Raw genomic sequence first — 19558 nt, forward strand, 5'->3', positions numbered from 1 at the left:
AATAAAAATAAAAATTACTTTATCAATTTAAATAGACATTTGAATGATTAAAACAACATAACTAGCTGCTCTTTTAACACAGGCTACTTACTTTCTTCCCTCCCATAACCTTAATTCTCTTCCTCTTCCCTCTAAACCCAACTTTGAAGGCATTCATTAAGAGTTGTCTAATGAATTAAGACAAGTCTCTGCAAAAGCATCTGAAAGAGATGCCCAGCAGGAAAAGGGTACAGGAAGTACTGATGCTTGCAGCTAAAACTTGTATTACAAAAATATGCATTTCTGAATTTTAAGCAATTTTCTTTATATAGGAGACTCTCATATCAGCTTTATTGCTAAATCAAAGTTATGAGATTGCATAACAAATAGTGAAAGGCATAACTGTTAAAGAACAACATGTAATCACCTTTTAATAAGGAAAAATAAATAAATAAAAAACACCAAACACTCGCAACTTTGTAGTCTAGCCTACCGAGCTGTATTTGGTACAGACATAGTAACAATAAATTAGTTAAATGTCAAGCGAAAAACAACTTGCTTTACAACTTGTTCATTTAAACTAGGCTTTTCTTATACCAAGAATACTAATACATGCTGCTGTCCTAACACTCAGGTCAACTCTCCCACAAAAGAACCAGATTACTTGAACAGTATGGTCATATTTACTGCTTACAATAAACAATATTATCTACTGGAAACAGAATTAGAGGGTATGAATTTTGAAGTATACATGAGACTGGGTAAACAACATTGATAAGCCATCCTCTTACGGGTTGCCATTTCCTCACTTCAACATTGACCAGCCTGTTAATGAAATCAAGACCTCATCTTCTGAACTAGCTCATGTAAGCCAAAATGTCAGCAGGTCTGACTTTCTATATACATATGTCACCTTTTAAATGTTTAATATGCCCTAAAGTAGTATTTTTGCATTTTGTTTCTTTGATGTAGTAACAGATGTACGGTTTTTATTGAACTAGGCTTTGTTCTTTTTGTTGCTGTCTCCATAAAAAGACTCTTTGGGCATGGTTAGGAGAGCAGGCAGTATTTCTTAGTTGCAAATTTCTAGCCACTTTCCCTAGTGGTAGCTACACAAGGCAACCTCCATCATGGTCTGCTTTCCTATTCTCAAAACCAATCTGTCCAGCATTGTGAATCTTTTCCAGCCCATCAGAAACAAAACTCCATGTCAGAAGAATATTCAGACTTGGTTGCAAAAAAGGCATCATGTAACTGAAAACTTCTAAAGGCACATTATATGTATATGACACATAACTGTATGCAAGTATGCAATCACTTCTAAAGTTCTCTAGATGAAGAACGTTCTCCCTGACAAGCTATGGTAAGACATTTAAGAAACTGACAAATCTTTCTTTCAGATATTAGTTTTTTAGGGTCACTTGGGAAGATAAAATACCTGTGTTAAGAAGCATAATGAAAAGTGTTATTAAACTGTTCTACGGCAGTTGAAAAGCTTAATACTTAAGACCTAAAGCCTTCCAGCAACACTGAAGAAATCCTTACCAGTCCATTAGTATGATTACACATGTCCCATAAAGGTATTAGAGCCAATGTAACTCTGGAACCATCTTCTGTTGGAATCTGGTTCTGCCGTGTCATAACAGAGGAAACCGCCCATCTACAAAAATTAAAAAGATTAGATGGTCAGTGTTCAGAACATCAATATATGACGGGCTATAGTCCAACCTGAAGCAATCATTCAGGCTAGGAGTTCCCAAACTTAGGTTTCTTAACGATCACACTGACTATAACAGTAGAAGGCAACATCACTTGCAAGAGAAGCAGCAGCTCCTAGGTTTCCAAGACATGCACATAAATCAATTCCCAAATCAGGACTGCAATCCCACCCCTCTTCTGTGCTCTTTGCAACAGAACCTTCCCACCTTCCACTACCTCGACCAGGACCCACTCCCAAGTCACCTTCTGCTACGCTGCACACGTGCCTCTTGCCTCACATCCCAAACCTGGGGCTGGCTGTTCCCGCAGGCTTCAGAGTAGCTCGCAGCTACTGCTTGGCAGCGGGAGCTCTTATTTACAAGCAGACTCCTGTGGGAGCCAGGAGGTATTTTTCCCCTTGCTCCCTGAAGAGATTATGTACTGCACGACCTGGAAACCAGTGTCATCACCTGACACACGCATGGTATTTTGGTTAGTGCTTCTCTTCAGTTCGTGAACTTCTGGCTTAGATCAGGATTGCTAAATTTTCTGCTTAACAAGAATAAAGAGGAAAAAAAAGCCCCAAAACCCCAAAAAGATATCCAGGTAAAAAGAATTTAGAAAATATAACATAGTTTAGCACACACACACATCATTCAAAACCCTTCTAACTCAGGTTAACAAAGGAAATGCCAGCTACCTATTCAAACTTCAGAATCTTCAAAAAACATTTCAGTATTTTCTAAAATTTTATTTTTACTTTATTTCAGACAAAAATTAATATTAAATGCCAGAAATAATCTTAGTTTCACTATGTTCTGGCCTCAATACATATATTCATTGTGGGTTTTTTTTGGGGGGGGGGGAAGAACACAACCAGAAGACGGTCAAAATAATGTTAACTCCCACTGACTCCACTAGTAACAAGTATTTAATATACAGATTTAGACTTTCAGAAGGATTTTTTTCAGAAGGACTACAGATTGCTTAGAAACATACTGTCAAATTGAAATATACTTCATTTCTAAAAAAGCAAGTTAAGTTTGTGGATAATTCTGGTATACAAACACTGTTCGAAACATAATAACAATATATTTCTTTTAAATTGTATTTTATCTGCCAAATTTTAGACTCCTTCACACATAAGTTGGCATGTTCCTCTGTGACCCTGCAAGTGAAGGAGGCAGGCTTTGGAAATCCCACTTTCATAGACTTACCCAGAAGTACAACTAGCCTACAAAAAAAAAAATCCCTGTAAGACCTCATGAATGTCTTTTATTTATGCTATTTTAATCACTTAACAGAATTAAAGCTCTTGTTACCCTAATTATTTTTATCTTAATTATGTCACTCCGTATAGCACCTCCAAGCGACACTCACGCTTCACGTGTACAGCTTAAGTTCTCCAGCTCTCCTGTTCAACAGCCACTGTAAATACTAGTTTTTACTCTTCTGTGCTGGTAAAGCCTTTTATTAAAAAAAAAATAAAATAAAAAATACCCAAACCCAAAACCTTAACCTCCTGCAACGTCAACTGAATTATTTTCTTAAGAAACAATGAATTACCTTACTAATCTCAGACTATGTGTGCCAGTTGGCTAAATTAACTGTTTATAATGACTATTCCTTTGTAACAATTAAAATCTGCATATTTATGTTACTTTCTTCTTCATTAAGAAAGTGTATTAGTGTCAAATCTTACATTTAACATTTCACTAACAATAGGGCTATAGGGCTTTCTGACCAGTGAAGCATTTCCAGTTCACTATATTTAAAAAAAAAAAAAAAAGGAACTGAAAGATAGACCAACCTGTAGTCGTCATAAGTAAAAGAATCCTTTAAGGGCAGTTTGCTGGCATTAGGATGGGTCTGGGAAATTCAAGTTTCAGAAAAAGGTGAAAAGAGAAGGAAAAGAGAAATCAGAAATCAGTCAGCAGAATTTCATTATTTAGCTGCCTAACAGATCCTAACAAGAGCCAAATGAAGCAGGAGGCGTCCAGCCGCGCTACAGAGGGATCATCATGCTATTATGCTCTCATACATCACTGTCAACTTAATTTGTTGTGCCCAGCAGCCGCCATAAATCTGTTTCTTCATATTTCAAGACTGGAACCCACAGACATTGTGCAAAAATAAAAAATTTAAGGTGGACTGAGTGTGTGAAGGTAAAACAAAACCCAGCCCGTGGTGCAGGGTGGGGAAACGAATCAGACAATAAGCACACGTTAGGTTTCACCAACTTCCACGTTTTTCCTTTTCTCTCGGGTATCAGTAATGTCTTTCACAAATGCAAGTAAAAATTATACATACCGGATTTTCAGTTCTTCCTTGATACCTGTAAAGTTTTTATTCAGTAGAAGGTGCACTACATCTCCAAAACAGAACAGATGAAAATATTTAAATAGTTTCAGGGACAAACATCGGTAAGATAGCACCTACGTGAAGATATCTACACATATTCCCATCTAAAAGTGGAGCGATGCCATCTGAGAACACATATCGTAGTTGTCACTGACAAGCACAATATTTAGATTTTTAAAAGGCTCTAAAAAGATTTAATGCCTGTTATTTTTCTGATCAATTACCTTACTTAAAGTTTCAAAAATACAAGTAGCTTTAAGCCTGCACGTGCCCATTCCCTTTAGAACTTTGACCCGATTCACAAATGGAAAGCCGTAATGGCGCAAATTTTAATCTTCGGGTTCAATTAGGTCTCGGAGACGAAGGGAAGTACGCGATCAAACGGTTATTTCAGAAGACACGGCCGACTTTTTGCCTGGCGCTGTCTCTGCGGCGCCCAAGGCACGGCGCTCCGCGTAGCAGCGGTTTCTGGCTCTGGCTGCGTTCGCAGCGCACGGGCGCGGTGATTCATCATTCCTCCCTGCAACGCGCCTGCTGGCACCGCGCAGGACAGGAGGGGATGAGGTAAAAGTGGCTCAAACCGTAAATCAATTCGAAAACAAAAGCTCGCGCTCAGTGTGCAATTTTAGGCAAATTACACCTCACAAAAGACCGCCCACCGGGTGTTCGGTCCCAGGGGTCTGTCCCCGCTCCCCCACCCGCTTAACCCTTGGGACAGACTTTCTCCGGAGCGCGGCGGCACCCAGCGGTCCCGGAGGCTGCCGTCCCCCCTCCCTCGCTTCTTCCTTTTTGTGAGCAATCTACATTTCCACACGAACTTCGTCCGCACCCGTGCGGCACCCGCTCCCTCGAGCTTCACAGCAGCAAGGCGTTTTACAGACTTATTTCCTCTCACGCAGACATTCGGCGCGAAACCCAAACCAGCCAGCCCTGGGGGCCGGTGCCTCCGGCAGCGGGGCGCTCCGGACTCCCGCCAGAAACGGGCGCGGCAGCTCCTGAAAAGAGCCGCCCCCCCCCCCCCCCCCCCCCGCCCCCGCGTTGCCAGCCCGCGGCTCGGCAGCCTGGCGAGCCCCGCCGGGATCCCGCCCGCGCCCGCGGCGCCAGCGCGGGCCGCGGCCGTTAAACCCCGCACCTCCGCCCCCCGCGCGCGGGGATCGCCGCCCGCGCGGGCCGGCACTGCCACCTGCCGGCGCCGCCGCGGCACCCGCGGACCGCACCGGGAAGACGAAAGCGCGCCGCGGTCCGGCGCTCCGAACCCCCGGTGCGGGCCGACCCACCGGCAGCGCGACGGCCGCTGCCTCCCCTCGGGCCGCCGGCGTGGCGGGGGCACGGCCGGAGCAGGGCCCCCCGTGCGCCGGCAGGGAACCAACAGGTAAAGCCCCGCTCCCTGCCCCGCAGGTCGTTTCGCAGCCGGCACGAGTTACTGCGGTCACAGCGCGCTGAAAAGGCCTTACAGCGACTAGAACGGGCCTGACGGCGCAGGAGGGAGTCGTACCGACCGGACACCGAGCGCACGGTTCCCGCTCGCCCTCTACGCACCCCCCCCATGGCAGGGGGTGAAACTAGACGAGCTGCGGAGCCCCTCCGAGCCCGAACCCCTCTGTGGTTCTAACCAGTACGAGTGGCCTTAGCTTGGAGGTGCTGTCCTGCTTGATGGTTTAATGTATACGTTAATACTAGGCTTAAAAACAAACAACAACAACCTGTGTTACAGAACTGTGCCATTATTTCTTCCTTTCTATTTTTAGACTTGCTATGTTGAAATCCTGGTGATATTAAAAGTAAGACAAACTGGAGAGATTTGATATTTATTAAAATTAAGAACAACGCTACAAGTTAATAATTCTCACACAACCCAAAACTGGCTTACATCCAACGCCTAACAAGTAGCAAGATCACTTACTGAACACCCAACACACAGTCAAGGCTAATGCTCAATCCTAACTTGGAGCAAATACCTATAGTAAGCAAGATGCATACATGCTGCCATCGTCCTCTCCCTAACAAAAAATCTGTATTAATTCAGCAGATTTCTGTGAGGTTAATTGTTCGTCTGACAAGAGCGGTCCCTCCGCAATGAGTCAGCTCCAACACGCAACCCAGGGGCAAAGATTCTGGATGCCCCCAAACGCTCCCCCCATCTGTAGGTCTGTGAAACTTGGGGACTGCCCCTATACCGAGACCATGCAGACATAATTCACATCAACAGTAAATTACAAGAAAGGACAACATACATGGTCTTAAAAAAGACAAGGCAGAATAAAATCCCGGCGTACACAATTACCATATTTATAACATTCCGTGGTAGTAGCTATTCTAGTAGCTATTTTAAAGTTAAGATGTCAGCATATTTGAACATGTTAGATTTCTGATTTTACTACGTAACTTAAAAACCCTATAGAGTAAAAGAATCTGAAGACACAAAAAAGAACAACATTCTGATTAAAAAATTGATTTAGTATGCAGCTTCTCTTTATAGTCCCTTGGTAAAAATGAAATCTCCCTAACAAACACTTAATAAAACCTGTCAATATATCTAGAAAGAAAAATGACATAAATGCATTAAGTATTAAATACCCTTGAAAAAAGTCACATATTCCATGAATTTTTGATGTACTATCCTGACATTAATGTAAAACCTTGATATTTATAATTGACAGATATTTAATAAAGTATAGAAGATGACTGCTGCATAGCATGCAAATCGCTCGGGCTGATCAAAAAAGATACAGACATATTTAAACTAAACAAACACTTAATACGTAAAAAAAATCTGATCCAGCTTTCATAGGTTCACGCAGCTAGGTCTCTAGAGATTAGCTTTGAAATGTGACATTATCCACTATGCAAACCCTAATTTTAACTTGCCAAGTCTGTATGAAGTAGTTGCAGAAAGTTAGGAGGGGAAGTTTCGAACAAAAAAATGGGAACACGAAAATGTGAATATATTCATTTAAATGCAGGTCCTGACATGCTACTGAAAGAGTTACTATAAAGAACAAATACCAGCTATTTAGTTACCCTTTCTGTGAAAATATTGTCAGAGCTGGCAATCAGGGTGATGACCACTGCAAAAACAAATAGTGGCATGCTGAATTTCGTTTTCCTCCTGATGCTGCTATTCCTAAAAAAAAAAAAAGCTTCTTCCCCTTCAGCGTTCCAAGCCTTCTTTGAGACATTTGGAGGATATCTCAAAATAACCAGAAATATTAAAAAGTAACAGTGATTGCTGCCAGATTGTCTGCAGCCACTGCGGAAAGAGACAGACTGTTATTCTAGTCACCTAAAACACTATCAGACTAGAAGCCAGTTACTCAGTATGGCAACCAGAGAAAAGGAGGGGGGAAGGGGAAAAGAAAAAAGAAAAAGGAAAAAGGCGCTTTCAGACATTTTTCTCTTTCTGGAAAGCAGCGATATCCAGTGGTTCGTGTCTCATGTTCCGTGTCTCACAAGAAAGCACAACTCCCGATGCCTGCGTAGGGGCCTTTGCACTAACAATTTCTCCATCAAATTACCTCGAGGGACATCACAAGATAATGACTCTCAAGTCTTATAAACTAGATGCTAGAGGAGTCCTCCACATTTGAGAAAGCTTGTTTTTATTTGGACACCATGAGGACTCCAATGCAGAAAGGATGGGTGCCCTTCCAGCTGAGAAGCCATCATAACCTTCACTTCTGCTATGCAGCCTGCATGGGCGTTAACCTCCTGTGAGAGTGCGGCCAGACCGTCAGAGGCAGTAACCCCTTACCCCATTCAATCACAAAATGCCAAAGCTCATCTAGCAGAGCTCCTAAGCTTGACAAGGAGTTTCCATTAATATTTGCTTGTTTACCAAGTGACGCAAAGTAGCACAAGTCCTACTACTGTAACATGCAATAAAATGTCTGAGTGAAAGTTAAAATTAGAACACAAAAGTTTACAGTGTTAAATTTGTGTTCACACCTATGCTACCAGAGGTGTTGAAAAGAATTTATATATTTTGTGTGAAGTCATGTTGGCCAGTATATTCCTTTGTACCATTAGCCCTTGTATACTCCAAGTAAGAAAAAATTAATTGAATCACTGGATGTGATCAGAGTTCGTGAGGTTTTTATTTTTTTGTTTTAAAGACACCACTTTTCAGCTGAGATAAGCTGACCAGAGTCATCTACTACTCCCACTGTAATACATAACTTAAAAAAACGAAAAAATCCTTGGTATTATGACTTCCTAAGTTTGTAGACACAGACATCATTGGATTTCTGTGAAGAATATTTCAAGCACTCGCAAGTCCAAGGCAAAGTTGTGGCAAATCACTGGATCAATATTACTAAATCAGTTTTTAACATTCTCAGAGGCCTCTTGTGTACCGTTGAAGTAGACACAGCTCCATTTCTCTCTCAGGAAAGCATCATACCAAGAGTTGGGATCATATTGAGGCCATCACACCACCCTCCCTGCAGCTCCCAAAACACTAAGGGTACTTGAAACAGTTATAGCCAAAACCAGTTTAAGCTTCCACCTTGTTAACTTTCATTCCTTTGAACATAAAGCCCAAGGGTTCATTCTTTTTGACCAAACATTATTTTCCCTGCCTTTCTTTGCAGATTCTCCCCTCTTTACAATGGACTCATTAACATGGAGAGATTTCATTACGAGCCTTGCTGGACGCTACTTGATGGTTTCAGGCCGACGCGTAGGTGTACAAACCACAAACGCACACCACACACACACTTTCAGGGCCAGAAGCAGGAAGATCTGTCAGCATTTGCTGGTTACTGTCCCTTTCCCAGCTCTGGAAATCCTTTGAAGCAGCAGCCTTGAAGAGAAACTCCTCTCCGTGGAGCTGCTGAGGCTTTAACTGCCCTAAAGCTAAGTAAAACAAAGAATTCAGAATGGAGGATTCTAGCGATCTACAGGGAAACATGAATTCGCTTTTTCCATTGGACATACGCTGCTTAACCTAACAAGGGAAAGCCAGTTCACTGTACAGGACAAAAGACAAAGCCAAAGATTATTTTACTTTGTAATAACAGTTTACAACTACACAGGCATGCTCTGGAATTTTCAAACAGCCCAATTCATGAAGCACTATGAATTACATCCACAAACCTATGCTGTTATACGCCTTTTCTAATGGAAGAAAGATCATTCTACTCTTTGCAAAACCTAATAGAACGAATCTTAAAATTAAAAAGGTACCACAGGATCGAAACTTATTAAATCTAAATAACATTCTTGCTTATTCTTTATGTCAGCAATTTTTATTTACTTTCTGCCAATATATACAAGAAAGCACTGTTCCAGACTATTAGGGGATTCACACAGCGGAAGCATAGTGGAACGACTCCTCCTGGTGTAATGGAATTTAACTGCACAGTCCCTTTTTTTGTACCTTCTACCTGCAAAAATTGTTCTTAGTTAATGAGACAACAGTGGCATAACAGACAACTCAGCTACTAACTCCAGGGTCTGAAGGACTGACAACCCATTTCACGTGCAAAGTGGACATTAACATTTGGCTGACAGAGTATACAGAAATAATTTTGAACTGACTGCTAATGAGTACCCTGCCTACCATCCTGTGGCATCTCCTTTACTAAAGAAAGGTAAGACAGTGATGGACTATTTGACATCCATTTCTTCATCACTCCGTTTACAGAATGCTTCCTAACATACAGAATTCTGAAATACTAATCTTTCCCAGAAAAGACGACACTTGGATATGACATTAAATCAGTGACCAAGTTTTCTATACCATTTCCTGTCCTTTCACAAAATCAGTTAGAGCTGAATGCAGCCCCACTAAGGGATGACAGGATGAAGTGAGAGAGCAAGCTGGGCTGAGACTGGACACGTTCTGCAGCAAGACAGCCGCTCCAGTCCCTCCTGTCCTTAGGTCCTGTAGTAACTCTCACAAAGTAAGGGTGAAGTATTCACGTTCAGCCTTAGATTGACAGGTTCAGTCCGTAGTACTTCCTTCATATACGTACAGTAAGATACATACAGTAAAGAGTTTCCTTGCAAAAAGGTCTATGCCTGCATACTAGGACCCATCATTTACTCTTTAGGCTCCTCCTGGATATAATGTTTACTTTGTTCATTTTGTTTAGTGCAACACACGTGCACTACGTTCATGCACAAATTCATCACAGAACTCTACTATTAATTCAATGAACGACAAGCCACAAATAAAATGCTGTCATGCAAAGCCTGAACTGCTTTAAAAGGACAGGGACAGTATTTCCACTCCACATCCAAAGAGTTTCTTAATAAGCATTAATGTTACGCAGTATGGCCAAAGTTTTGTTACCTGTGAATCGACTACTCAAGTTTACAGATAAACCACACCAGGAACCACTCAGGTGGAAGCTTGGATCACAATCATCTTAAAACCAAGGTATGGCACATGGGGTGTGGTGGGTCCCAGAACCAGATGTGCAGGGACTGTAGTACACACAGATCCAAAACTAAAAACTAAACACTCTTCAACTTGCACTCAAACCATACTACAAGAAAATAAACTTTGGTTTACTTAGCAACATATCAATCTCCTACTGTGTGGAGTATTAGCATTGAGTCTGACTGAAGAGGATAATCCACTTTGTAATTTAGTTAAATTACTAATTTTAACAAAGATAAGTCCCCTGTATAATTTTGCAGTGCTTAAAGAATACATCCTTTGAGTATTCCGTTCTAAGAAACATCAGCTTGTTATCATATTTTAAATTTATGGAACATTTGTAACTGCTGTTATATCAGGAAAAATATTAAATCTGCACAATAAGTACAAACTTTATATGAGAAAGTATACTTGTAAGTGCATGATGATCTCCTGAAGTCTGCTGAGGCACTCACTTCCACAAAAGACACAGACAACATCTCTGGGGATAAACTCAACTGCCCCAGAAAGTGCAACTCAGTTAAAAAATAAAAGCAACAGACAGAAAAGCAAACAAAAAACCTCTCCACTCTATTGGCTGTAAAAACAGATGCTTATCTGCATTCTCAACTAGGAACGTGGCTGAGAACCATATCTTCCAAAAAATGTTTTAAAAGCCCATAATACTAACAAGGGAACATATTATTCCTCCCAAATGTGGTTCAAACTGTGCAGAAACAAATTTTTTTTAGCACTGGCATACATGCTCTGAAATACATCTCTTTCTCCAAAGGAAAGAGAGCATTTAGGCTAGCATAACAGAATCCAAACCATTCAGCATGTAAAATAAATGAAAACCTACTGATTAGGAGATCTTAACAACGAATGTCCAAAGAAAGATAACATCTATATCTGAAATGAAAGGTACGTTTTATCCTGTCTGTCCTCCTCCAACTTTAAAATATTCCGACTGTAAGAAATAGCAGACACCAAGTGGGATGTGCTGTATTTCAATCTAGGCCAGCACGGTCCAACTGGCACCCATCGGCTGAATCTGGACCACAGGATGCCTCCATATGGCCTGCCACCTTTTCCTTGGAGGAGATAGGGAACAGCTGTTTGAGGAGCAAACGCTGCCCGAGCAGCCAAACACCTCCTCATGTGTCCGGCTGGCTCCAAGCCCAGAGCTGTCGCCGTGTTCCTGTGGAAGGCAAGGAAGAAACGGGGAAGAAGGCAGCAGACCTCCCACCCACGCAAGGACTCGAGCTCTTCATTTGTCTGAGATGGACAGACGCAACACAGCGAAGCCTGTAGCTGCTTCTGCGACGGAGAGGGGCAGCCACAGGAACAGCCCAATGAAGCCCCAGGATCTGCCATTACTGTCATCATATCCAGGGTGGGATACAGCAGAAGCGACACAAAAATCAGCAACCTGGCACATCTTTGGAAAGTCTAAACCACCTTACGGTAGATACACTAAGTGGCACATACAAGCATACAGTCAATCTTCCGTTTGCTGCCAGCAAAACAGATTAATACAATATTTTGGCCCTCAGAGAGGAAAAACACAGAAAAGCAAAAATATATCCCATTATTAGGTGCCTATTGATTTATTATTGATCAAGCAGAACAACTCAGGCGTTGAAATTCAGACAAAGCAAATCTAAATAGCAACACCATTTTACCTTTGTAACTGCCCACTCAATGGAATTATAAGTCTCTCCTTAAGCTGACATGTATAGTAGACAAGTAAACAAAAGGGAAAGATTTTACAGGTTTACAACTGTGCCATCTTTCTTCCACCCATTTTTTACAAAGTCACTGACACCACTTCTGAAAAAAGCTATTTGATTGGCATGCCAATGAGGATAAATCAAGCAGGAAGGAAAACTGAGAACCGTAAGGACCTACCTGGTACATGACCAACACTGTATTTTGCTTCCAAATACATTTGCTTTTGACTGCATATAAGTTGAACTCCTTAGAAGCATTAAAATATTCTCTATTATATCAACTTAGAAATAATAAACAACTTCCAAACATGTGAATAGTTCAGACTATTTTAAAAGGCAGTACGCTCGTCTGCATTCAATTCCAACATTATTCAGCACGTGAAAGTTAAATTGTGGTATCTTAAAGCCAAGTACAGCGAGAGACCAGACGTTCTACTTCACACTGACCTGGAAAATCATATGCTTATTGGAATAGGATAGATTAGAAACAGTACAGACAAATAACGTAAGAATGGCATAAGTCATATTGAAAGTATCATCACAGTTTCAAAAATTAGTGTCAAAATTAAGCTAGAGATGTGAAATCTCACCTAATATACCCAATATTGAAAAGTCAAATGTGATACCATATTTTAAAGATGCTATAATATTATTTTGAGGTCTAGAACTTAAGGTGTTAAAACGTCCTAACTGATATTCCAGTGTCCAACAGCTAATAATTGGATTTTAGAATTTCATTCACACTAAATCAATTAGTCAAGTTTTATATGAATAATAAATTAAATTTAGTATCTGATCAAAAGGGATTACAGCCTCCAGGAAATTAAGTTCTCTGTCCAATAGTGCAAACAAACAGATCAAAACATCTTTGAATAGATTACTGCAAGGTTTGTATTCACAATGGGATTACAATAACACCTTCACAAGCACGGTCCAGATGTTAATACACACTAGTCAGAAAGTTGGTATAAGAGTGGTCCTGTGGAACACTGGATATAAACCAGACTACAGATACTACCTAAAAGTGTTAATGACTTCTACCAAATAGATTCTACCAAAAAAAAAGTTTGATTCATGAGGCAGCTTCTGCCTTCTTGAGGAAGAGTAGCTTGACAGAAGGCAAAGAAAGTATTTGCAAGTATTTGCTCATTAACTTTGCAAAGAAACATAAAACTGAGTCAAAGAAAATTAAATTTACCTGCTAAAATGTTACTTAAACAGGTGACTTTTCTTTCCCCATTCAGCTTAATTCTAAAATTCTTACTTACTGGTCTCTCTTGTACTGGTGAGCCCAGAACTGGACAGAGAACTCCAGGTATGGCCTCACCAGTGCTGAGGGGAAGGATCCCCTCCCTCGACCTGCTGGCAAAACTGCTCCTAATGCAGCCCAGGATGCCATTAGCCCTTTTTGTTGCAAGGGCACGTTGTGGGCTCACATTCAACTTGGCCCCCAACATATTCACAGGATTATTCCGCCCCAGGTGCAGGACTTTGTACTTCTTGTGGAACCTCATCAACCGTCAGCCCGTTTCTCCAGCCTCTCAAGGTCCCACTGGATGGCACCTTCCCAGGGACTGAAGTGAAGCTGACAGGCTTGCAGTTCCCTGGGTCCTGCCTCCTGCCAACCCTTAGGACAGGGGTGGCATTTGCTTTCCTCTAGTCCTCAAGCACTTCTCCCAGTCATCATGGTTGTTCAAAGATCACTGAATCACCTCACAGTAACATCAGCCAGCTCCCGCAGCACTTGTGGGTGCATCCCATCATGGTCCATGGACATCTGTATGTCCAGTTTGCTTAAGTATTCCCTGACCTGATCCTCTTCCACCAACGGTACATCTTCCTTGCTCCAGCATTTCCTCCTGATGCCTGGGATTCCTGAAGGCCAGTCTTGCTAGTGAAGACTGAGGCAAATAAGGCATTTGGTACCTCAGCTTTTTCCATGTTCTGTCACCATGTCCCCTGCCTCATTCAGCCGCAGGCCCACATATTCACTAGCCTTCCTTTTATCACCTATGTACATACAGAAGCCCTTCTGGTTGCCTTTGACATCCCTTGCCAGGTTCAATTCTTGTCAGGCTTTAGCTTTCCTAACCTCATCCTTGGATGACCAGACAACATCGCTGTATTCCTCCCAGGTTACCTGTCCCTGGTTCCACCCTCAGTATGCTTCCTTTTCATGTTTGAGGTTTTTTTGCCAGGAGCTACTTGTTCATCCATGCAGGCCTCCTGGTATTTTTGCTTAACTTCTTGCTCATTGGGATAGACTGCTCTTGAACTTCAAGGAGATGATCCTTGAGTATTAACCATGTTTTCTTTCTTGGGTCCCTCTTCCCTCCAGAGCCTTATCCCATGGGACTCTTCCAAGCAGATCTGTGAAGAGGCCACTACTGCTCTCCTGAAGTCCAGCACCGTGACCTTGCTTTTTGCTCTGTTCCCTCCTCTCAGGATCCTGAACTCCACTATCTCACGGTCACTGCAGCCAAGGCTGTCTTTGACCTTCGCACTCCCAACAAACCCTCACGTGTTCGTAAGTATGAGATCCACAAATGTGAGTAGCACCTCTCCTCGTGGGCTCCTCTATTGCTTGGGTTAGAAAGTTGTCATCGATGGTCTCCACAAACCTCCTGGATTGCTTATACCCTGCTGTGTTGTCCCTTTAAGAGGTATCAGGGTGGTTGAAGTGCCCCATGAGAACCAGGGCCTGCAAACATGAGGCTATTTCTAGTGCTCTGTAGAAGGCCTCATCCTCCCGATCAGAAAGCCTATAGCAGATGCCCACTACAATGTCACCCATACTGGTGTGGGGTTGCGGTGGTGGTGGCTGGTGTTCTGCCCTCCCACTGCCCCCCAGCCCCGAGACAACCAGCTTGCTGGTTCCCTTCAGAAAAATCTGCAGTCCCCCAGTGGTCCAGAGACCACAGACTAAAAACCTGGTCTAAATCAATGCCGAACTGCTATCCTGGACAGTTCTGCAAAACTGACCCTTTGTCCAGCGCATAAGAGGCAGCTACTTACAGACACTGCTTACACCTAGAGTGCCACTGAATGCGTACAGCTGGCTACCAGGGCAAAAGCCAAGGCTAGCTGATCGGCTCTGCTAGTTTCAGACCTACCACTGTAGAGATTTTAAAAGTTCACTAAAATTATCATGACATTGTCTTCTAGTAAGGCAGCTAGTAACAGCCTTTCCTATGCCTGGGGAAAAGACACAACACTGCTTCAGACCCATAGAGTCCAAAATGTAAAAGAGAGTTTGGGCACTTACACCTTCTCTAAGAATACTCCTTGTCTTGATGTCTTGTTTTGATTTACAAAAACTTCTCTGTAGTAGACTACAAACAGGCACGCAGAATCAACTGAAAGTCAAACGAGAAGACCACTGCATATTCTTCTAAAAAAGGTTCAGATTTGGTTGTATTTTCTTTAGGAATATCATCTCAACTGTGAATGTCTGCAAACTATATGGCTCCCTCTTGTGCCTATTATACCACATTTCAGTGTACAAAAAAAATTTTAACATTAAGCTATAAATATTTGGGCTCTGCTCACCCTTCAGTAGGCATGCAATGCCCATAAATGTTAATGGCAGTCACACACATACATTCCAGGGGAAGGGAAAACCCTGAAGTTTACAAAATTTCTCTCTGGAACTAAACTACAAAACCATCTTGCAAACTACAAGTCTGCTGCGATGAAAGCACTTTTTTGACCATTTGCTGTATTTTGATAGCAATGCAGAGACCAAAAGTACATCTGTAAGAACTTTTAACTATTTTTTAGTTATCAAATTACATGTGTTTAGAAAGGTGTCAGTGTGGTTTATAGAGCCTGGCTAACATGCTCAATGGTTTATTTTTGTCTGCTCAACATCCCACCTGTTTCTGCTTATCAAACCAGACTACAGTTTAGCTTGCAACAGCTGTGAAATGCATAAATCTGCCCATTCTTCATGTGTATCCAGACTAAGCACTTGGAGAAAGAGTCAGAACTGCAGCATTCTGAGAAAGTCACCCTTCTGGAGCAGCTAGGGAAATAAAACAGACCAGCATTTGTCAAACTGTTTAAAACTGCACACCTATCTGAAGCCACAGTATTTTATTAACAGTCTAACAATCCTATTTGGAAAGAAAATGAAGCACTGAACAAATGCTTTGTTAACCCTTTTCTTCCCCTGTTCATTAGAAACTTTTTGCAGACTAAAAATGCTGCAAAGGAATTAATATTTTGCCTGCACAACATATTCCCTTTTTCAGTGTCTTCAGATATCAACAAAACATCTTCGAGTTCAAGATGCTATTTGTTTTACTTTCTGCAGTAGAATAGCTATCAAGAAAGTGCATATAAGTTTTTTTTTCAAAAAGTGTATTTGTAAATTTAAAAAACTATTAGTCTGCATACCTGAAGCAGTATCAAAATCCTGGTCACATAGGCAAGCTTTCATTAAAGTGCTTATGCTAAAGCAGTCATAGAACTGAACGGGAAAAAAAAAAATATAGGACTTTCACTTTCATAAAACTTGCAGAGTACACTGCCTTTCGTAGCAAAGTGGTTTTGCTTTTCTCTCCCCACCTCTTCTTCCCTTCTCCATATGCTCATGAATCTCCAAAAACACCTACCCTTAGCACTAGTATCTTGTGGGTCAACTCTGTTCATAAAATTATGAGTGCATGCAAGATGATGATAAAACTCATTCCAGCTTTTCTGAATAATGAAAAATGGTACTTTGTTTAAGGGAAGAAAGAGGCATTTTTTTTTTCCTGTGAATTTTTTTCTCCACCATTTCATAACTTACAAGCTCTTGCTTTTGAGAGCAGAAACAGAAATCAAAAAGTTTAAAAACTCTTCCACAAGTTTTCATCAAAAGCATTAATAAAAGGTACCCAGTACATTCACTTGGCACTCTTGGAGCCAACTGAAATTATATCTTACCTTCCTAATGTGACATTTACTGAATGCCAGCAAAGAAATGTTCAGCTGAAATTGTGGTTACGTGGCAGTGCTGAAGCATGGCACCAAACAACCAGAACACACCTAAAATTTATCTAATATTTGTTACCACTATTCTCCAAAGAACAAGTAAATAAAGCAAATGATTCCTACCTGATCTACCTTCATGCTCATGTTCAACATGAAACAACAGCTGTATTATACAAGAACATACAACAAGCAATATAAGCATTTGTCAGGACACTAAAAAAGCATCTGGTCTAAATTTCTGACAAGTGACCAGAACCTACATTTTAACAATTCATACAAAAGGCAACAATACAATACTAAACACTTTCTTGGCTACACTAATATAAAGCTCAAAGAGAACACCGCTATTTATTTAAACGCTATTTCCACAGAGGTTTCCCATTGCTGCAGATCAAACCAAACTGAATCAGTCTCAACAGTATCAGGCTGAGAAGTCTTCCTCCATGAGTACTGTATCAACTTCTATAGAATTGCAGACGTAAGACAGAAAATACAACAGTGCAGAATATTAAAGGCTTGTTTCCACGTGCAGCACATCACCATCCTCAGGGTTCTAAAGACAGTCTGCCCCTAAAGTCATCTCATGTTATTTTATTTGCTCATACTATAGCTTTTCTTACTCTTAGTCAACAGCATGGACTCTGATGTTGAATATAAATTAATTTTTACTGAGCCATTACTTTGACCACATTAGCATAAATTCCATACAAACGATCTTTGATTAGCTTTAAGAGGCAATAAGAAAAATAGCATCTATTTGCCATCCTTAAACAGATTTTTGTGCCACATGAAACTTTGATAAACGAAAAATGTTTGTCAAACATTTAAGCTGCTTTTCACACAACACATCTCATACTTCAACTGATGTTACATCACTGCATTTGATATACATTCTTCAGTTGTGCTTGCATCACTTTGGTATCAGTCTACATGTATTCATCAATCACTGAGAAGAGGTTCTGAAATACTGGACACAACATGGCAGTCAAAGTTCAGGGTGTCATTCCAGATCTCATTTCTCTGTAAAACTGTGTTTCAGCTTTTTTTAAAGTCATGTTGTGACCACATAACCTCTCACATAATACTACCAGTGCAGGATTAGTCAATGAAACGGATGGAACTAGTCATAGTGATAGTTTAGCTATCTGATTAAATATTGCAAGAGCATGAATACCAGTTGGAAGAATTGGATAATGTTACACAACATTCTGCTAATAACTCTTTAAAAACAGTAGAACTATTTAGGGGTAAAAAGATATTCTAAAGAAATAAAATTTAGTTCTGTTTGCTTAGGCAGTATACTTTGAGGAGAAAAAAAAGTGAAAAGCTAAAAAGTCAAGTGTGCACTGGCAGCCTAGAATAGCACATGGCAAGAGAAGAGAGTTGGCTACAGTATCCTTTCCTTAATTGTGACATCTGGAAGAATATCATCCCTTCCTGATATTAAAGCCACTGTTCCTACCATATTCCGTGCCGCAAAATGAAGTGCATCTTACTTGGTGTTCACTCACTATTTTCAATGGCTTTAGTTTTCAAAATGCATCCCTCCACTCCTTATACTTGGTAAATTGATGTTGAATTTGAAACCTTATAAAGTTTTTTTCAAACACCAAACAGCTAAACAAAGTAACAATTTTTGCTGACTTCAGACAGTTAATAGAAAAGTTTAGGAACTCTGGTAACGTTCAACGAGAACAGAATTGCTTTATGCTGACCTCTCCTATGGCCAAAAAATGTCTCTAGATCACACATTTGTGGAAATTCAGTGCATAGAGTCATACGCCTTTTACACAGATTGTGCCACAAAAAGGTTTAGATGTTTGGACATTGAGCACTGCCTTGACAACAACACATCACCAGTCACAACGTCAGTTATATCTAGACATTAGTCAGAGTAACAGTTTTATCTTAGAAATTCCATTTAAGTTATTACTTGAGAACACGATGAAAAGTTCACCCATCTCAAGCCTCCCCATACTCAAATTGTTACCAGATGGGTTTATCTTTGTATTTGAAATCAATCAAAATAATTATGTTAAATAGAATAGAAAACAACAGCTAATCCACAGTCACTGGAAATACAACATATGCAATAGTTTTATTCTGTGTCAATTAACAATCATAATTTTTACTTTGTTTACTGAAAAATACACATTTTTCAGAGTCAGAGGCATAGATTGTAGACCTCTGGGAGACACCTAGCCCAACTTTCCACAGGCAAACTTCTGGAGTCTGGCTACCAGTAACAAGTTGAGAACAATAACTGATTGATCCTTTATCCCCTTTTCCCCAGAATAAACAAGTCCAGCTCCCTTAGTCTCTCCTTGTATGGATAAAGGGCTGAAGCAAAGGACATCTTAGTAGCCCTCCTCCGATCTCATTCCAGTTTCTCAACATGTCTTTTGTACTGGTGGGCCCAAAACTGCACAGTATTCCAGATGAAGCC

General features: G+C 40.9%; 1 protein-coding gene across 1 annotated transcript in view; it reads right to left on the minus strand.

Moving 5' to 3' along the window:
* The window catches only part of SETD3 (SET domain containing 3, actin N3(tau)-histidine methyltransferase), a 64530-nt gene that overhangs the window by 11429 nt on the left and 33543 nt on the right, over positions 1-19558 (minus strand). The window contains exons 7-8 of the mRNA XM_075426424.1: positions 3488-3546; positions 1525-1639 (exon numbers count right to left, since the gene is read on the minus strand). Of these exons, the coding sequence (XP_075282539.1) occupies positions 1525-1639; positions 3488-3546 (174 nt within the window). The remainder of the gene's footprint in view (positions 1-1524; positions 1640-3487; positions 3547-19558) is intronic.

The sequence above is a fragment of the Opisthocomus hoazin genome, chromosome 7 (assembly GCF_030867145.1).
Source record: "Opisthocomus hoazin isolate bOpiHoa1 chromosome 7, bOpiHoa1.hap1, whole genome shotgun sequence".
Taxonomy (NCBI): Eukaryota; Metazoa; Chordata; class Aves; order Opisthocomiformes; family Opisthocomidae; genus Opisthocomus; species Opisthocomus hoazin.